The sequence below is a fragment of the Balaenoptera borealis genome (assembly GCF_965194805.1).
Source record: "Balaenoptera borealis genome assembly, chromosome: 1".
NCBI lineage: Eukaryota > Metazoa > Chordata > Mammalia > Artiodactyla > Balaenopteridae > Balaenoptera > Balaenoptera borealis.
Window position 1 is genome coordinate 23,383,279 of NC_138860.1, and position 21,157 is coordinate 23,404,435.

The 21,157-nt window shown below is 37.3% G+C and overlaps 1 protein-coding gene across 13 annotated transcripts in view; it reads right to left on the bottom strand.

Moving 5' to 3' along the window:
• ENAH (ENAH actin regulator) overlaps positions 1 to 21,157 on the bottom strand; it is a 156,925-nt gene that overhangs the window by 75,085 nt on the left and 60,683 nt on the right. For 12 of the 13 annotated variants that reach the window (XM_082349732.1, XM_082349730.1, XM_082349729.1 and 9 more), the window contains exon 2: positions 3,270 to 3,435. In XM_082349732.1, coding sequence (XP_082205858.1) covers positions 3,270 to 3,435 — 166 coding nt within the window. Of the gene's footprint in view, positions 1 to 3,269; positions 3,436 to 3,823; positions 3,974 to 21,157 lie in introns of those variants that run through there. The other variant, XM_082349737.1, reaches the window with a different exon arrangement.

The window sequence follows — 21,157 nt, forward strand, 5'->3', positions numbered from 1 at the left end:
AATATTTTATCTGCAGATACTCTTGGGAAATTTTTACGTAGACAATTATATCATCAGCGAATAAGGTCAGCTCTGTTTCTTCCTTTTCAATCCTTACTGCTTCTATTTCTTCATCTTCATATTACTAGGTTACCTCTTCTGCAATACTAAATGAAGATGATTAAAGCTGAAATCCTCAAACTTATTCCTGAGTTTAATGGAAATCCTTCCAACATTGAACCATCTTGTAAGATGTTTGCTGTATGTTTATATTATTCATCCTTATCAGCTTAAGAAAACTCATTTTTATGCCAAACATGCTGAGAATCATTATGTATGGATTTTAATTTTATCAATGTTTTTCCTGAGACTCTTGTTTCTTATAGGTTTTCTCCTAGCAAATTAATAGGTTATCTAATGTTAAACTACCCTTAAATTACTGAGATAAAGAGATAAATCCTATTTGGTCAAGTGGTGGTCTTTTTTTCCCCCATATACATTGTTGCATTTGGTCAGCTAATATCTTATTGAGGACTTTTATATCTATATCAATGTTCTTAAGTGAAACATGCTTATAAGTTTCCTCTCTCAAATGGCTCTTCTATGTCTCAGATATCAAAATTATACTAGCCTCATAAAACACTCTTCTTTAGAACCGTTTGCATAAAACAGGTAATAGCTTGAAGGTTTTTAGATTTTGTTTATAAATGCTCTGGATGTTCTCCTTTTTTTTTAAATTTTGGGGGTAGATAATTAACTACTGATACATTTTATGACTGAGGTCTATTATGTTTCTATACTTTTCTGCCAGGTGTGGTAAATTATATTTTTCTACAAAATGGCCCATTTATTAGGGTAAAGCTGTTCATAATATTATAATTTATTTCCTTACTATAACTATAGTGATATCTCTTTCCAACCCTAATATTGTTTATTTATAGCTTTTAATTTTTTTGTTTGATTCTGTCAATTTATTCAGGGAAGCAGCTTCTGTGTTAATAATTTTTTTATTATTTAGTTTTTTTTTTTTTATTTTTAGTATTTCCTTCTGCTTTTTTGGGTTTGCTTATTATATGCCATTAAGATTTGTCCATCTACCTAGAGGGTATCATGCTGAATAAGTCAGACAAAGAAAGACAAATACGCTATGATTTCACTTACATGAGGCATCTAAAAAACAAAACAAACGAACAAACATGACAAAACAGAAACAGATTTGCAGATATGAGAATAAACGAGGGGGCGGGGGTGGGTGGTCCATCTAAGGACAACTTAGACATGCCACAGGTTTCTATATGTAATATCTTGTCACTCAGATCGAGGTTGGTTTTTTTAAATTTTTAAACATTTTCTAATCTTCATAATGATTTCATCTTAGTGTCACAAATTATTTAGGAGTGTGTTTTTAAATTTCCAGTATTTTAAGAAACACTCCATTTGTCAAAACTGGAAGTCATAGGAAAGTTTACTTCTCTTATGAATAAAAATTTCAGTATTTCATATGGAAATTTCCTGACTTACACAGATTTCTAATTTTTTTTTCAGTTGAGGTATAACTGACATATAACATTATATTCAAGTTTACAAATAATGATTTGATCCAATTATTTTTAAATATTTTCTTTTTTGCCAATATTTAGATACTTTTAGGTTTGTTCATCAGTGTTATCAAATGACCAATTCACTGAATTTACCAAAAATTTATTTTACAGCTACTAGTTTGGAATGTTGTGTTTAAAATGTTCGATAATTTCTACAAAGTTCTAGTTGTCCAGTTTCCAGTTTTTCTCTATAGTAGCATCTTAGGAAGTATTCACTTTGTCTCTGGCCTAACTCACTGCTGGTACACTTTGCTGGAGGAAAGACAAAGGGGAGAGAAAGTACTCAGAATGACCTGGATACCCCCAGGGAGAGAGGGTTCTTGGTACAAAGACTGTGGAGACCAGAGAAGGGCTGAGCAACAGGCACAGAAAGCAAAAGGAAGGAGGCTAGGGAGGAGGAAGAACAGGGCAGGGGGCCTGAGAGGACAGAGGGCAGGCTGGGACAGTTAGTATTAATAGTTAAACTTGCTAAATTCAGTGACCTGCCTTTCGGCAAACTGATTCAGGTCTTTAGAAGTTCCTCTCCAGGGGAGCAATGCATTTGTTTTTGCCAGGTGCCCTAGGAGTTTCACTGGCCTGCAACCAGTATTGGTTAATTTCTTGACTGGAGTTGTGTAAGTGAAGTTGGAGGTTTCCATTTTTCAGAGGAGCTCCTAAATCAGCTCAGACAGAAACAAACTTCTTTGCCGATTAGGAGGATTTTTCTAAGTCCTCTTTTTATGGTGTGCAGCCCCTTGAAGAGGCCTCAGCTTTATGCAGAGATGCTGGTTTCAAAGCCCAGCCTCTCACAGGCCACAAAATCTAAGCCCCCGGATACTACCAGTTCATAATCTCCATCCCAAAACACAGGGCTGCTGCAGCATCTGGCCACACCACACTACACCACCCGGTCTCCTAGTGGAAATGCAGGGACCTACCTTTCTTTAGTAAGAACTCAGATGGAAATGTGTTACATTTTTCCTGCATATGTTTAACATTGGTTGATTTTACCATCTTACCAGAGCCAAAAAAAAGTATTTTGTAAATCTGTTCTTTATAAAAGCCCTCACTGCTACTGGTATATACTTAATGCTAACAAGACTCTATTTATATTTTCCTCTATCTACTGCTCCTGATCTGTTAAGGCCCAAGAACTCAAGTAATCAGATAATCCAGTCACCTTTCTAAGAAATCCAGAGCAGGGAATCAGTAAAAGCTTAGTTGTCATGGCAGACATGATTACAAAAGCCTAACTATTCTGGCAACCTTAATACCTACAATTTTTCTATCGTATATGAATTTAACAATATTTTATGAAACTACTTACATTTTGAACTCTTTCCTATAATCCCATACCCCATACCTTTGGTGGGAAATGAATTCCTTAAACACGCTCTGCTACTTAAGTGTATTTCACATTTTAGTTTGTCTTAAATTTACTTTGGATTCCAAAACCTAGCTAGTTTGAAGGCCAAAGCATCTAAAGAATATTCGTAACTGAAAAACTCAGATTTATATTCTTGAACAATTAGTTCTAAATCCTCATCTAAATTCAGGCTTTATAGAAGGTGGAGAGGGTGGGAAGGCAAACCGATATCCTTTTTCCCATAGAGACTCTTGTCTATAATTTTAAAGTACTTCTTTATTTTACTGAATGTATCAAGTCCTTATGTAATACTAGATAACGTTAAGAATTTAATAGACCCTTACCTGATGGTCCTGAATCTTCCTGCCCACCACTCTGAATGTGTTGTTGCCTGTATGATGATATATATGAACTCTGCTGAACCCGGTTGAACCACCAGCTGGCACCCACTTTTTATTGGCATCATCGTAAACCATCACAGCAGCTCTTGCCTGACAGATACTCTGTTCACTAGGGTGGGGGGGAAGAAAAGCAAACTTTTAAGATACTTAAAATATGCTAAGCTTCCCACATAGCCATATAAACCAGAGTTAGCTAACCGAGCAGTTGGTCAACAATTAGTGCTTTACTGGGTGCTAGAAACAGCAACAATGAACAAGACAGAGGCTTCCTGCTCTTATGGGTGGAGTCTGATGGGGAAGACAGACCAAAAAATGAACTGTAATGAGGGACCAGAAAGAGATCAGGATCCACAAAGAGCACTTAGATATAAGAAACATTTTCTTCTAAAGCTGAGGATCTAATACATTCATTAAACTGAATATAACTACAAATATAAATTAATCATTATTTAACTGTATACATATGTTTATAACATTGGTGAACTGTTTGTGATTACCTCTCTTTACTGGCAAAATTACTTTTATCATCAGGCTTGCTTCAAGGTCTATATAACAAATTCTGCTAGGCTCTTCTGCCCCTTGAGATACGGAGTGGCCACTAGCAATCAATGGACAGCACCGTGACTGAGTAGTCCCTGACTCCACTTAGGCAAGATAACATCTTATGTTTCAAATTTCTTCACTTAAAAATGAAAAAGTAAAATAAGATGATTTCTAAGGATTCTTCTAGATGTTAAATTCTAAGCTTCACAAATAAATATTGAAGAAAAGAAGACCAACTCCATGATAGAATCTTTAAATCTCAGCTTCATCTCAATTATTTGTTACCAAGTGATACTGAGATACATGAATAAATAAAATGTAGAGATGATCTTAATTCTATATTAAGCAATAGTTTCATCTTTCAAATATATTCCAAAATAATACTGGGTAAAAAAGACTGATTGGGGGCTTCCCTGGTGGCGCAGTGGTTGGGAATCTGCCTGCCAATGCAGGGGACACGGGTTCGAGCCCTGGTCTGGGAGGATCCCACATGCCGCAGAGCAACTAAGCCCGTGAGCCACAACTACTGAGCCTGCCTGCGCATCTGGAGCCTGTGCTCCGCAACGGGAGAGGCCGCGACGGTGAGAGGCCAGCGCACCGCGATGAAGAGTGGCCCCCGCTCGCCGCAACTGGAGAAAGCCCTCGCACAGAAACGAAGACCCAGCACAGCCAAAAATAAATAAATAAATAAATAAATTTATATTAAAAAAAGACTGATTGGAATTTTACTTTATTTTATACCATATGTTATTTTTTTAAAATGAAATACCAAAAGTGAACTACAGAACAGGTATATTAACTCCATGCTGACTATTAACCGAATTAAAATGACTCAATCTCCATATAGAAGACTTATCTTGACGCTTAAGCAGCTGTTAATGGAGACGCTAAGTAGCTCACCCAACCCCATCTTTAACGAAAGCACTGCTCATTCCACCAATTTTAGCCTTCAAGATTTTAAACAGTAAATCATGTGGGTTCTTCCCCAACATCCTGGGAAACAAAAAGTCGCTTTCATGCCCTCCCTTCTTACCCACACTTCTGGCCCATCTCTCAACAGTATTATGTATGTGCTTCACTGGACCTGTTGTGTGACTTGATGACAGAAGATCATGGGAGACCTAAAGAGGTCACAGCACCAAGCAATAAAACCACCCAGAACAGTGGGGTTATACATGCTTGTAATTTTCCATTAGCTAAATCTTACAAAAACTTGTAACAATACCTGTGCAGCACAAACACTGAAATAAACCCAGTGGTACTGTCTAAATTTTTATGCTGCACCGAATTTTTTTTAGTAAATTAGTTCTGGGAGTAAAAACGAGGCAATGACTAAAGCTTGAATTATTTTTAAAAGCTTGATTAAAGAGCCTTTGTCAGCACAGCAGTTGAAATCTCTTCATCGCTCAAAACAAAAATACTTGTTAAGGGACAAAATTTACATAACCCTATAGAAAGAAACAAGCTAAGGCAAAGTGCCTCTTACAGCATACAATCCAAGAAACAAATTTACTAACTAACTGTAAATAACAACTCAAGAAACAAATCTGTAAATTAATACAGAACAGTATTTTCCAGTTCGAAAATTAATGTTTTTGGACATACACGATGTTTCCCCAAGGTTCAAGAAATAATGTCTCTTCAAGAAGTTCCACTGGGATCACAGAAGCTAAAGCAATAGTTGAACCCCTGTTTTGTAAATCAGGTCATCCCATGCCTCAAAAAAAAAAAAAAAAAAAAGTTACAAAAGATACATAGGAAATCTAAAACCAGGAGAGTTAAATAAAATGTCCCAACTTTCTCCTCCACCTTTTTCTTCCTCATTGCTCTACAGTGGGATGCTGGAGACATTCCAAATTCCTGAAGCACCGAGTTAACTGAATAGCTCTGACTAATGCTTAATTACTCAAGATATATATAAGCCACTTAGTCAGCAAGCAAATGTCTGGTCGCTTCAATTTCCCTATAACCACAGAAACAAAGACATCTCTAAATGAACGTATCAAAGTAGCCAAGAAAGGCCAAAAATACAAAAACTGGTTGATTAGTTTTCTAATGAAGATGAAAAGAAATCTTCAAACAGAGATGTTAAGGATACAAATCTAACTCTAAACAAAACCAAGAAGCACCAAGAGAAGCCAAGGTTAAAGGGAAGAAAACAATAAGATGTGGGTAAGAGCTGAAGTGTTACTGGAGGTAGAGTCAGAGCCACGCGGGTTATGCGGCAAGCTGTGAAGATACAAGCTAAGCCCCAAACAACCCTGTAGTTTTCTACAAGGTATCCAGCACTCAGAGAAGCCAAATCAAGACCCAGCCAGGAAGGAATGGCACTGTCCAGCGGGCTCTTAGCGACCAAGCCAAGTCTTTCCATTCCTTTCCACACACCTGAGGACCTCTCCTCAACTAGAGACACACATCCTATGGTATAACAAAAAATATTTGGTCTTTCTCAGGTTCCTGGAACAGAGCTCCTAAAAACCTTGGCATCTCCTGAGCAGTAAGAGTGTCTTTGGTATGCTAATGAGATGACTCTAGGCTTCCATATGGGGGCTGGGTACCAGAAATACAAAGCCAAGATCAGAGGGCAGAAATGTTCAGTCTCACCCCTTCCCCACCTCTGGGGAGGAGAGAAGGGCCGGAGACTGGTCTCACTCACAACAGCCAATGATTTAATCAATCACGCCTACATGACGAAATCTCCGTAAAAACACCCAGTCGAGTTCACATCCAGGTGCTGGTTGGGTGACATGCCTAGAGAGGGCCAAGAAGCTCTCTATTCCTTGCCCTATAAATCTCTTCCACCTGGCTGTTTCTGAGTTGTAGCCTTTATGATAAACCAGAAATGGTAAGTAAAACACTTTCCTGAGCTCTGGGAGTCATTTTAACAAATTATTGAGCCTGAAGGGGAGTCTTGGGAACCCCTGAATTTGTAGTCAGCCGGGCCTAAGTTTGGGTAACCTAAGTACCCCACTGGCAGTGCCAACTAAAAATTGTCACTTGCCACCTGGTTCTACAAAAATGAAGCCACTAAGCCACTGGAGTCGCTGACCTTCAACACCCCCTGAAAGGAGTTCGGGGCAGAGATCAGGAATGAGGCACTCTGTGCTCTAGGAAAAACTGGCAGAACAGGCCTTCAGATAGTTAGGTATTTTCAGAAGACTTTATGAGCCCCATTTCCTGCATCTTCTCACATCTATAAAAGCACTAAAATCATTAACAGAGACATCTGCTCCTCGTGACTAGCAGCAACCTTCTGCCAAAATGTGTGCTTGATTGATCCTCCTTCGCCAAAATCACATAGATACTGACCTCCCCCTTATCTTTCCGGAACAGTTCCCCAGAGCTTTCTGAGAAGCTGTCTCCCAGGCTATAGTTCCCATTTGGCCCCAGATAAAACTTACTCACTACTTAACTCACTACTGTCATGTTGTACTCTTTTTTTTTTTTCAGTTGACAGCAGCCAGGTCTAAAGTGGGAGCAGTCTTGTGGGACTGAGCCCTCAACCTATGGCATCTTGTACTAATTCCAGAAAGTTAGTGTTTGAATTCAGTTGAATTGTTGGACACCCAGTTTGTATCAAAAAAATAAGAGAACAGACTGTTGATTTGAGAAGAAAACTCCCACTCAATATACCAACTCCAAATTACAGGTACGCACAAAATAAGCTAGTGGTACCCAGTTTTGGATTTCACAAACCCATAAACTTCAAAAGCCGACTGGATGAATCAATCAATACAGAATAGGGCTGACAGTATTTTGGCCTACTTGCCAGGTAGGAGATTTCAGGGTAAGGTAGGGGACCACCATAACTTACTAAAATGAAGATATTTTGGAACTTAAAAATATCAAAATAAATACAATGTAATATACTATAAATATAATAATTAGCTTTCCATACAGTTCTCTACATTGCCCACTTTTTTTTTTTCTTCCATTTCTCCCTGCTCCAGTGAAATACTTATAAGCCTTCCTGCTTTATATGTATGACCATATGACTGGCCTGAGTCACAACAGAACTGCCTGTACGTTGGTATATATACAAGCACTAGAGCAGTGATAGGTCAGCTTAGAGGTTCTTCTGGTAAGAATTTCCAACTTTATCTAGGAGGATTTTTAGATGAGAAAGTCAATGAGTGAATTTCTGAAATGATGAAATTTCAGAAATTCACATATGTGCAGTTTTTCAGGGAAAAGTAACATGGAAGGAAGGCAAGATTTAAGAACCACAGCTATTGAAGAGTCAAAAAGGGGAAAAAATTAAAGAAAATAAAGATCTAAATAAGCACAGCAAAAAAGACAAAAATTTTATAATCTTTATATTATCATTCTATCTGAATTATAACAAGGCTCAAAATGAATACCTAGTCAAAGCCTTCAACATTCTGAGTCAGTAAAGGAAGTACATAAAAGATTAAATTAGTAAATTACTGAGCTGTACTTTTGTGAAGATCAGGCAGTGAATTAGTTATAAACAAAAATTTCATTTTATGACCAAATGCAAATGGTGTATGTAATTGATTATACCTCATTTTCCTGATGTTAATTTTGGTTTTTTAAAAAATGAAATATGGCATTAGAAGGCTAAAGACAGCTGATTTTTTAAAAAAGTATAAAAACCATGACACTACAATCCAATTCTGTGGCTTTGTAAAAATTCATTTCTGAATACAGTCAAATTTCCTGAACAGGTATATATGATGGTAGAAAATGCTGGCCCAATTTTATTTTTATAGGTTACCTGTGAATGAAATGGTTCCTGGTATTTAAGCAGAGTAAGGATCCCTTGGCTATTCTTGTCTATGCTGTTTACTGAGATTGCAATAAAGCCAAGTCTTTGAAAATAGCAACTTCCTTTCAAAGTAACCATTACTTGTCAAAGAAAGCATGAATATTCAGTGCTTAGGCACAGAGTAGGCATTGTTTAAATTCTCGTTCAGTACATAATTTCATTTAGCAAAATCCTACTCAAGAACTGGATCATCAAGACCTGGATCAAATACCATTCCTTCCGTTAAGGTCTTTCTGGAGTCCCCAAAGCCAGAATTAATTGCTCCCTCCCCCCATAGTATTCATTAATTTTTCCACCAGGAGGACTCTGCGGAGGTAATATCTGAGCCACAGGAAGGAGTTAGGATTTTACTCCAAGTGCATTGGGAAGCCACTAGAGGGCTTTAAGCAGAACATGACTTACACTTTTAAAAGATGACTCCGGCTACTATAAAGAGAAGGGATTCAGGAAGGTGGCATCGAAAACAAGAATGCAAGCATGAAGACTAGTGTGAGACGTGTGTATGGTAAGATTTGGACCAGACTAGAAATAAAGGAGAGGGAAGCATATGGGATATATATGTCAGAAGCACAGGAGACAGGATTTGCTAGTAGGTCAGACGAAGGAGAAGGGGAAGGAGGGGACAACCAAAGGCAAGAGAAAAATTATGTCACCTAGCATTTTACTGATACTCCCAAAGTAGTATGTGACGTGCTACAAAGGATGTCACTACTGGAAGTCATGGTCCCAATTAATTTATTTTTACATACATATAAAAATGTACTCATCATCTTTGAAAAGAAGAATGTCATTTATCTTCGAATGACAGAGCCTAGTCTGCAGTAAGTTATCAAGGTCTATACAATAACCTCTGCTATACTACTGACGACTTAGAGAGTTTACCCTAAGAAAGAGAATTAGCATCTTGTCTGTTATGATACTGAGTCACTCTGTGAATCAAGATGTCAGTTATTCAGAAGATAAAATATTAAGAAAGAAATTACCCAAAGAAGTTGGGAATTTTAGGGCTTCCCTGGTGGCGCAGTGGTTAAGAATCCACCTGCCAATGCAGGGGACACGGGTTCGAGCCCTGGTCCAGGAAGATCCCACATGCCACGGAGCAACTAAGCCCGTGCGCCACAACTATTGAGCCTGCTCTCTAGAGCCCGCGGGCCACAACTACTGAAGCCTGCGCGCCTAGAGCCTGTGCTACGCAACAAGAGAAGCCACTGCAATGAGAAGCCCGCGCACCGCAACAAAGAGTAGCCCCCGCTGGCCGCAACTAGAGAAAGCCTGCACGCAGCAACGAAGAAGACCCAAGGCAGCCAAAAATAAATAAATAAAATTAATTTTTTTTAAAAAGTTGGTAATTTTAAAGACAGTATTTCCATCTTATTCTCTGATGTCAATTTTTGTTGCTCAAGCTTGTAATTTTTATAACATTTCAAGCATGAAAGAGGCTTAAACATAACTTTAGATTTCAATTCAATTCCACAATTATTTTTCACACCTGCATTCCATGGCCTCCTAGAGTTATAAAAGATTATGCACTCAAATCGGGAATAATAAACATGTATTTTCTTCAAATAGGAAAGTAAGCAATAAATGGCATGCCCTGTATTGTGTTAAGCACTAGAGGAGTCACAAATAGAAGGCTTCTTCTCTCAGTTCACCACTCTGGACTCTAGCCATCCTGCAAACCTAGGGGTCACACCAGCATCCTCCCTGCCCTCCACCCTGCCAGGCACTGTGTCACCAAGGCCTGTCAATTCTACTTCCTAAAAACTTCTAAATTCATTAGTTCCCTTTGCTCACAATGCTCAAAAGCTTTAATTTGGGCCGTCCCTAGTTTCTCATCTGGATTATTTCAAGTCTCCTAACTGGTACCCATGACTGCAATTTTACTCCTTCTTCCCTGTGCTTCCAGCGGGAAATTTTTCTAAATCAAATCTCATCACCTCACTGTTCTGCTTAAGACACTCCAAAGACTCATTTCAGGATAAACTTTGGCTTCATAGCATGGCACAAGGGGTCTACTGTGATTTGGCCTCTGTCTTTCTCAACATTCATACTTTCTTTCTTTCAAATACTTGTAGCATGAAATGTGTACAAGACACCATTCTACCATCCTGCTGCTGGTGGCACATCCCACCACTGGGGGCACATCAGTATTCACTACAGCAATAACAATTATGCCATATTTGTCCATATATCTACACCTTTGCACATGCCCTGTACCTAACCTACCTGCACATTTCCTCCTCGCCTAATACTGACAGTTCTGCAGAACTTAGACACAAGTGTCACATCCTCTTGAAAGCTTTTCCTCTCTCCCTCAATATATAACAGGAACTCACTCTCTGGGTTCTCACAATACACTATGCATATCATGTCTCCAACAACATCATATTAAACCCCTGAAGGGTCGGCATTGTATCTTTTCATCTCTCCTAATTAAGATCTGTTGAAGTACTGACTTGGAAAGTAGTGAGCAATATTAACTGTAAAAAGTAAAAATCCATAAGCTTTGAGTAAGAGCGCCAAAACATGCCAGTGAAAGCTCCCTTTTCTGACTTCCAATGCCCAAATGGACAACCTCAGACCTTCTCCTTTCCATCTATAAAACATACCATTAGCACTCAAAACACTCAGCTCTGAGCTAGAAAACTATTCTCATCACCCCGCACTCTTCTGCTCCCAGTTAGGCTGTATACTTATTAAGAAGTCAGCTGTGTTTGTGACCAAATATATTCATTCCAATTGTACTTGTACTGTAATTATGCAATTTAAATATTATATAAAGGGATACAATGTGAATATATAGAAATTCTATGAAAATTAAGTTCCTATCAAGATGAGGTACTAAAAAATTTTAAGATATACATAAAAGATGGGGGAATCACACAAGTCTAGCAGACTGCTATACTGAGAATGCTTTGCATATATCTTAAGTTCTCTCTCCACTTTAAAGAAACCAAAGCTGAAACCCTGAAGATAAAACATGGGCATGCTTCAGAAAAGAAAAACAATGTAGACTTCTCATCACCAGACTAACACTAAAAACTTTACCAAAAACAAAAGTCAGAGAATGAACATAAAGTAGACTAAAATGCTCTAAGGTACATGCCATTTTTAAGGATACCAAGCTTGAGATCAATTAACCAACCATCATCACCCGTACAGATCACATTACATACAAAAGCTTCTACTATACGCTACATTTGTGAAATACTAACTAGCTTTTCTCCTTTCATATTCCATCCATAAACCAAAAAACTTGCTAAGAATGGCGGGAGGCGGGTGCTGCTTGCTAGAACAGCCAGGTGCTGCTGTCCTGGCTCCGATTGAAAGATACGGGAAAACTCTGTGAATGCCACTGACAAACAGCAGATACAAATAAGGCAGCAAACAAACTTATTTTCTGCAAGGCAAGAAAACCATCTGTGAGGCAGTAGCTCCAATAACATAGAAAGGCAAAATTTCCACTAAAGACCACATAGTTGTATACCATTCATCTCTCTAAGAAATACTAAAAGGTTGTTTATTTTTTTAATAGCTCTTTATTGGAGTATAATTGCTTCACAATACTGTGTTAGTTTCTGTTGTACAACAAAGCGAATCAGCCATATGCATACACATGTCCTCATATCCCCTCCCTCTTGAGCCTCCCTCCCACCCTCCCCATCCCACCCCTCTAGGTCATCGCAAAGCACCGAGCTGATCTCCCTGTGCTATATGCTGCTGCTTCCCACCAGTCAACTATTTTACATTCGGTAGTGTGTGTACGTCGATGCTACTCTCCCTTCGCCCCAGCTTCGCCCTCCCACCCCGTGTTACCAAGTCCATTCTCTATGTCTACCTCTAAAAGCTTTTTTAAAAAGGTGAAAATATCAATGCCACTACTTAACTCTTCATCCCATAATATCTATATTCATGTGCAAAGTACAACTGTAATCTAACATAGATCCACAGTCACCACAGAAAATGACCAATATATCTAAAGCAAGATAGCATGTTTTAGAAAACATTTCAGCAAATCTGTTGGGTTATCCCATAGGATGAAAAAGTCTCTTAAAAAAAAGGAGAAATCATTAGGTAAAATACTATGTAGCAAAAGTACCTGAAAGGAGGCACTTCCTACATGCAGTTATGCATGTTTAGGAATAAGAGTAAGCTTTTTAAAAAATCTTTATTGTACTATTTGACTTTAATTATGAATACCCCTTATTTGCAGAAGTATAGAACGTGAAAAATTCTTTAAATGTGACTTGGCCAACAAAAAGAACCTGCCTCTGCCAACAATATACCTGGAGAGAGAGGAATAATACAGAAAATGAAAATGCGACTATTTTGATATTCTTAGAACCACAAGAGAGAGGAGAAAACGAGGATGGAATTTATAAGGGTTTGTAGAGAGAAAAGAAAATGAAATCATATTGGGCAGGAAGTAAAAAGAGAATTAAGAAACTACTAAGACAGAAAATCTTGGATGGAAAGCTGCCTCTGCATGCAACTGGCTGGGCACGTACTGAAGGAGCCTTGGCCTGCTGCCGAGAAGCCCAGGTAAATCAAGCCCTCCTGCTTTTCCTGTGATACAGAAGACTAGTTAACAAAAAAAAAGCAAACACTATTTTTAAAAAATTAAAACCAACTGTTTCAGGAGACCGTACTCTACAACTATCCATAGATAAATATTTTCGGAGCCTATGTTTCAAAGTATTGCTTAACTGCAAGCACAAAAATCGTAACAAAATCAATGAGGGAAAATCTATTAATTTTTGACTATCTATAGTATTTAGTATAGACTGACATATCCCCAGCTGTAGTCACAAAGAAATCTCCTTACATTAATAAAGACCTAAAACCCAGAGACAAATAAGTGACATATATAATTAATTACTGAGCCAGGGTTGTGATGATAATAATGATACTATAATAAAAACAAATACTAATATGAATATAATACTTAAGAAGATCCACACACTGGTCTATGTGCTTTGCCTTTATTAATTCATTTATTTATTCAACAACTTTATTTGGTAGATACTTGTTAATATTCCCATTCTACAGATAGGAAATTGAGAAGTGAATTAATTTGACCAAACAACATACTGCAGGAAGTGACAGAAATGGGATTCAAAGCAGCCCGTCTGCTTCAGAGTCTGGACTTACGATCACTCTACTTGAATAAGAGAGCTAGAGTCTGCCTAACTACCAATTATATTAGTTCAATAAAATTAACTCCTCAGAAGTTTTCTATCATTTCTGCATTATACTTCACGTTATATTTGTTGAAGCTAAGGGAAGGGAATTTGTATATTTGCTGAAATTGATGTTCTTGTAGAAATAAACCAGGATTCTTTTGAAGACTTCACTAGAGAAAATTATACCTTATACTATTACGAAAACATATCTAGACTATCACAGACTTTTTTTAAAGATAGTACAAGACATACGCATAAAATTAATACTTCAGGGGAAGTTTCCTTCAAATTGAACCTCAACATTCTTCAAAGAATTACATGAAGGCAAAATCTGTGGGAAGCTTTTTTAGACATCAAACTAGACACACACACAACACACAGACACACACACACGCATGCACACAAATGAAGAATATATAAATATAACATGATTTTTAAAACAAGTCATATGGTAGAACAGCACCCACCATTCCATTATTTTTAACTACCCTGATTTTGTTACTATACAATGTAACAATTTAGCATTAGAGGGAGTACATGAACTCTAAAATATACTAGCTAATATGAGGCATACCACTCTCATTTTTCAAAAAGAATAGGTAAAATGAAATAATACAAGAAACTTTAGTTATTTTCATCCAAGTTACTAAAGTATTGACTAGAAAATTAAGATAAAATTTCAACCTAAAACTACAGAAAAAAGATCCTTTCAGACAAATGAAAACAAAGAAGAGGACTGAATATGAATACAGACTGAACTAGGGGTAACACTATAATCATTTACTAATGTCTTCCCAACTAGATTGGGAGGGGAGGGACTGTGTTTTACTGATATATTTAACAGTAGCTGGTGTTTAGCCCCTACTTAGGAGCTCACTAAATTTCTGCTGAATCAAAGACTTGGTGCAGGATGAAGTGATAATTTAAAAAAAAAAAAAAAGTACAGTATAAGAAAGCTCCATTTTATGGCTGAGTTCTAGATGGTTAAAGTTGCCAGAAATCTCACCTTAGCTAAGTGGTTAATTTACTGTCTCTGACTTTCCTAAAATTGGGCACACCTGAATTATAATCTGAATCCAAAATTATTGTAGAAAATGTGAATGGTCAGCAGACCCAGTGACATCTGGTGTGGTAGTTTATTTTCTAAAATACCGTAAACATCATCATCTTAAATTACAGTAAGTGCATAGAGTTAATTATTCTTTAAACCAGTCATTAAAACAAAATGAAACTTTTATGAAACGGTTTTGGTTTTGTTTTTTTTGGTGAAACTTCTTATGAAAACTTTCTATGAAAAGCTCAGTCTTTCACAAAAAGACCTGTTAACACCATTTGTAACTTGGTAAGGTTTAATGAAACAACTTACTTAGGTATCTATCACTTGTATTTTTTAACTAGTAGAAACCTCTCTTGTCTGCTATAGATCTCTTTTTCATCAGAATTAAACTTAAAGCTAATTCCTTTCCATGCCCACCTGTGCTAGGCAGCTTCTGAGACAGCCCCCAAAGCAGAGACTTGAACAGATATTTGTATACCAATATTCACAGCAGCACTATTCAGCCAAAAGGTGGAACACCAATGCCCATCAACAGGTGAATGGATAAATAAAATGTGGTAAATACATACAATAAAATATTATTCAGACTTAGAAAGGAAAAAATCCTGACAAGTGCTGTAACACGATGAACCTTGAAGACATAATGCTAAGTTAAAATAAGCCAGACACAAAAGGACAAATACTGTATGATTCCACTTATACAAAGGACATACAGTAGTCAAACTAATAGAGACAGAAGGTAGAATGGTGGTTTTCACGGGCTGTGGGGAGGGAAGGAGGGGGAGTGACTATTTAACGGGTACAGTTTCAGTTTGGGAAGATTAAAAAGTTCTAGAGATGGTTGGTTTACAACAACCATTCACAACAATGTGAATGTACTTAAGGCCACTGAACTGTGATTACAAATGGTGAAAATACATAAACTTTGTATTATATATTTTACCACAATTTTTAAAATATATAATAGCTTCAAATATTAAGAAAACATGAAAATGTAAAAAAGTATTTTTGTCTATCAAGGAATAAAACTGTATTTATTAATCCCACTTGCATTTGGTAAAGGTTATGTCTTAATACAAGTCAAAATTTTTATGCTAATAAAGAAAACACAAACAATAACATTGTCTAGAATTAATCCAATGTGTTGCAACGAATATTTACAGTTTTGTTATGTCTTGTTATTTGAGATGCTTTGCTACTCTTATTTCTTTTTATAAGACAACTCTTTGGGCTGCACTGACAACCATTAGCTTCCTAGTTATAAACTTTGGTTTATACTTTCTCCCTGCTGTTTCTGGCTCCTATTACAAGTATAATTATAAGAAATAATTTGCATCTTCTTCCTTCCTCCCAACCACAACAAAAAAGATGGCTCCCAGTGATCTCCACCACCTGGTATTCATGCCCTTGTGTAATCTCTTTCCCCTGTGTGTGGGCTACACCCATCAACTTGCTTCTATTCTATGGCAAAAGTTATGGAATGTCAGTTCCAGGGTTCATTTACAAAAAGACTGTGGCTTCCATCCTGTGGGAAAGGCTGGCGTGACAGGCCAACTGTGGGGAGGAACTGAGGCCCTCAGTCCAACCGCCTGCAACTGAATTCAATCAATAACTATGTAAATGAGCTTAGAGGATCCCCACCCCACCAACCGTGATGACTTCGGTTAAGACTGCAGCCTTGGCCAACATCTTGACAGCAATTGTTGAGAAACCCTGAGCCAGAGGACCCAGTTAAGCTGTACTCAAATTCCTAATCTACAGAAACTGTGTGATAATAAATGTGTGTTGTTTTAAGCCACTAAATATTGCTGTAATTTTATTGTGTTGCCATAAATAACCAATACAGCACCTCCACACACCCTCTTGCCTGTCCCCCAAGATCTTAAATTTCTTTCTTCCCCCAGTATGTTAGTTCTAGGTATACAACATAATGATTTGATATTGGTGTGTGTGTGTGTGTATATATATATAGCAAGATGAACACCACAGTAAGTCCATCACCACACAGTTACAATTTTTTTTTTAAATAAATGTATTTATTTATTTATTTTTGGCAGCACTGTGTCTTCATTGCTGCGCGCGGGCTTTCTCTAGCTGTGGCGAGGGGGGGCTACTCTTCGTTGTGGAGCACGGGCTCTAGGCACACGGGCTTCAGTAGTTGTGGCACACGGGCTCAGTAGTTGTGGCACACAGGCTTAGTTGCTCCATGGCATGTGGGATCTTCCTGGGCCAGGGCTCGAACCTGTGTCCCCTGCATCGGCAGGTGGATTCTTAACCACTGTGCCACCAGGGAAGCCCCTTCCACAATCTTATATGTCAAGTTAATCTCAATAAAGCTAGGGAAAAAACTGACAGAATTAAAGAGAGAACAACGTTTCCACAACATCAGTTGCAAATTTTAACACCACCTCTCAGTTAACTGATAAAACTAGACGGTAACTCATAAAACTAGACAATAATTTATAAAGTACATTAAAAAATACTGAACACTTGGGCTTCCCTGGTGGCACAGTGGCTAAGAATCCGCCTGCCAATGCAGGGGACACGGGTTCGAGCCGTGGTCCAGGAAGATCCCACATGCCCCGGAGCAACTAAGCCCATGCGTCACAACTATTGAGCCTGCACTCTAGAGCCCACGAGCCACAACTACTGAAGCCCGCGCACCTAGAGCCCGTGCTCCACAACAAGAGAAGCCACCGCAATGAGAAGCCCGCGCACCACAACAAAGAGTAGCCCCCGCTCGCCACAACTAGAGAAAGCCCGCAGGCAGCAACGAAGACCCAACGCAGCCAAAAATAAATAAATAAATAAATTTATTTTTTTTAAAAAAATGCTGAACACAGAAAATCTGAAAACTATTAACTACTATGACTTAACTAATATTTAAAAAGCATTACACCCAACAACTGCAGAATATACATTCTTTTCAAGTACACACGGTATGATCACCAACACAGATGATATACTAGACCATTAAAAAATTCTCAATAAATTTAAAATAACTGAAAGCATGCAAAGGATGTCCTCTGACCACAATGGAATTAAATTTGAAGTTAACCATACTAGGATACCTAAAAAAAATTTGGGGGGTGGGGTGGTAAAACACACTTCTAAGTGATTCATGGGTCAGAGAAGAAAACACAAGAAAATCAGAAAATATTTCAAATTAAATCATTATGAAAATATGACAAAAATCATGAGATGCAGCTAAAGCAGTGCTTAGTGGTTAATTTAGAGTTGTAAATGCTTATATTAGAAAAGAAAGGTCTAAAACCAAATATCTAAGCTTCCCCCTCTTAAGAAGTTAGAAAAGAACAAAGAAAACCCAAAGGAAGTAGGAGAAAGAAAATAATAAAGAAACCAGTGAAACAGAAAACAGTAAGAAAAATTAAAATTTCTAGCTAAACTGATCAAGAAAAGGAGAGAACACAAATTACCTATTATCAGGAATGAAAGAGGCCTTATCACTACAGATTCTATAAATGTTAAAATAATACTAAGGGAATTTGATGAACAGCATTATGCCACCAAATCTGACAAATTAGATGAAACTGGAAAAATTCCTGAAAAGCAAACTGACATGAGAAAAAATCTAAATTACTTTATCTATTAAAGAAATTATAGAGCTTCCCACAAATAAAACTCCACACACATGGTTGCTCTAGTGAAGTGTATCAAATATCTAAGGAAAACATAGCATCAATTTTATACAGACTCTCAGAATATAGAAATCATTTCCAGTTTGTTTGATGATGTCAGCATGACTCTAATACCAAAACCTGACAGACAGTACAAACAAATAAAATGACATTGTCCTTCCATAATACAGATGCAAAAATTAACAAAATATTATCAAATCAAAATTAGCAATATATTTAAAGAATAATTTAATATTGTTTATCCCAGGAATGCAAGGTTGATTTAATATTTGAAAGCCAAAGTAATTCACTACATTAACAGAATAAAGGAGAAAAACTGTGCATTGCAAAAGATGCAGAAAAAGCACTGGATAAAATGCATTATCTGTCATAACAAGAGCTCTCAGCAAACTAGGAACAGAAGGGAATTTCCTTAATGTGATAAAGAGCATCTACAGAAATAGCTATAACTAACATTATACTTAATTGTAAAATACTGAACTCCTTCCGCCTGAGATCAGGAACAAGGCAAGAATGCCCTTCTCACTATTTCTATTCAACACTATAGTGGCACTCCCAGCCTTTGCACCAAGGCAAATAAATAAATAAAAGATCAGAAAAAGTAATGCCCTCTAATTGCAGATAACAAATATTTATATAAAAAATCCTAGCGGGCTTCCCTGGTGGCACAATGGTTAAGAATCCGCCTGCCAATGCAGGAGACACGGGTTTGAACCCTGCTCAGGGAAGATCCCACATGCTGTGGAGCAACTAAGCCCACGAGCCACAACTACTGAGCCCGAGTGCCACAACTACTGAAGCCTGTGCGCCTAGAGCATGTGCTCCGCAACAAGAGAAGCCACTCAATGAGAAGCCCGTGCACCGCAAAAAAGAGTAGCCCCCGCTCGCCACAACTAGAGAAATGCCCGCGCGCATCAACAAAGACCCAAGGCAGCCAAAAATAAAAATTAATTAATTAATTAAAAAAAAAAATTCCTAGCAAATCCACAAAGCAGCTACTGTAACTAATAAGTGAATTTAGCAAGGTTGCAGGATTCAAGTATTTGACTTAGGAATAAATTTAATATCAGATGTGCAAAATCTCTACACTGAACATTATAAAACGTTGGTAAGAGAAATTAAAAACAACCTAAATAAAAAGATATACCACGTTCATATATTGGAAGATTCAATATTGTTATGATATAAAGGCTCCCTCAAATTAATCTATGGATTAAACGCAGTTCCAATGAAAATCCCAGGAAGCATTTTTGTAGAAATTAACTGAGTCTAAAATTCATATGGAAATACAAAGAACACAGAATATCCAAAACAACTCTGAAAAAGAATAATGTTAGAAGGCTAACACAATCTGATTTCAAGACACAAAGCTACAGCAAACAGAGTATGGTATTGGCTTCAAGATAGACAAATATATCAATGAAACAAAATAGAGTCCAGGAATATGGACTGATTTTTTTTTTTTACAAAGATACAAAGGCATATTAATGGAGAAAAGATAGTCTTTTCAGTAAGTAGTACTGGAACAACTGAATATATAAATCTCAACCCAGACCTCACACCATACAAAAAAATTAATTCAAGATTATCACAGACTTAAACATAAAAGCTAGACTCAAAACTTTTAGAAGGAAACATAGGAAAATATCTTCATGAGTTGAGGGTAGGCAAAGGTTTCAGCAATAATCATAGAAGAAAAAAGTAGGAAGGTTAAAATTTTCTCTCATTAAAAATGACCTTTGAAAAAATGCATAGGTATGGTATATGAATTATATCTTAATAAAGCTGCTATAGAAAGGAAGGAAAGTAGGGAAGGAGGGAATTAAGGCCGAGAGGGAATTTCCATATAGGCAAGGCACAGATGAGAAAAAAATACTTGCAAAACATAAATCTGAAAGGTATCTAGGATGCATTTTTAAAACTCAGCTAAACAACTAAAAGACAACCAATAAAATATTGGGCAAACAATGTGAACAAATGTCACAAAATGTGATATACAAATGGTCAGTAAATCCATGTAAAAGTGCTAAACATCATTAACCATCAGGGAAATACAAATTAAAATCACAATGAAATGTCACTACCCATCCACCAGAAGAGTTAGAATGTGGTGCCACTGTAACTCCCATACACTGCTAACGGAAATATAAAATTGTTAAACAACTTTCAAAGATGATTTGGTACTTTTTTTTATATAGAACTTACCCTCTGACCTTTCAATTGCAATGCTAGATATTGCCAAAAACTAGAAACAGCCCAGGTATGCACAAATAGAATGGATAAATTGTTGTATATTTACACAATGGTATATGACAAAGCAAGAAAAACAAACAACAGATACATGCAATAACACAGATGAATAGCAAAAACATACTGTGCGGGAAACCTTACACAAGAATGTGTATTTTATGATTCCTAATAGATGAAGTTCAGGATCAGGAAATACTAATCTACAGTGGAAATAAATCAGAACAGCGGTTGTTTGGGAGGGGCAGGGGGCAGTGAAAATGAGGATGACATGGGAAGGGGCTTTAGGGAACTCTGCCATCACCCCAGGATGTTCTGTACCTTGAAAAAGATTGGGTTACACAGGTGCGTGC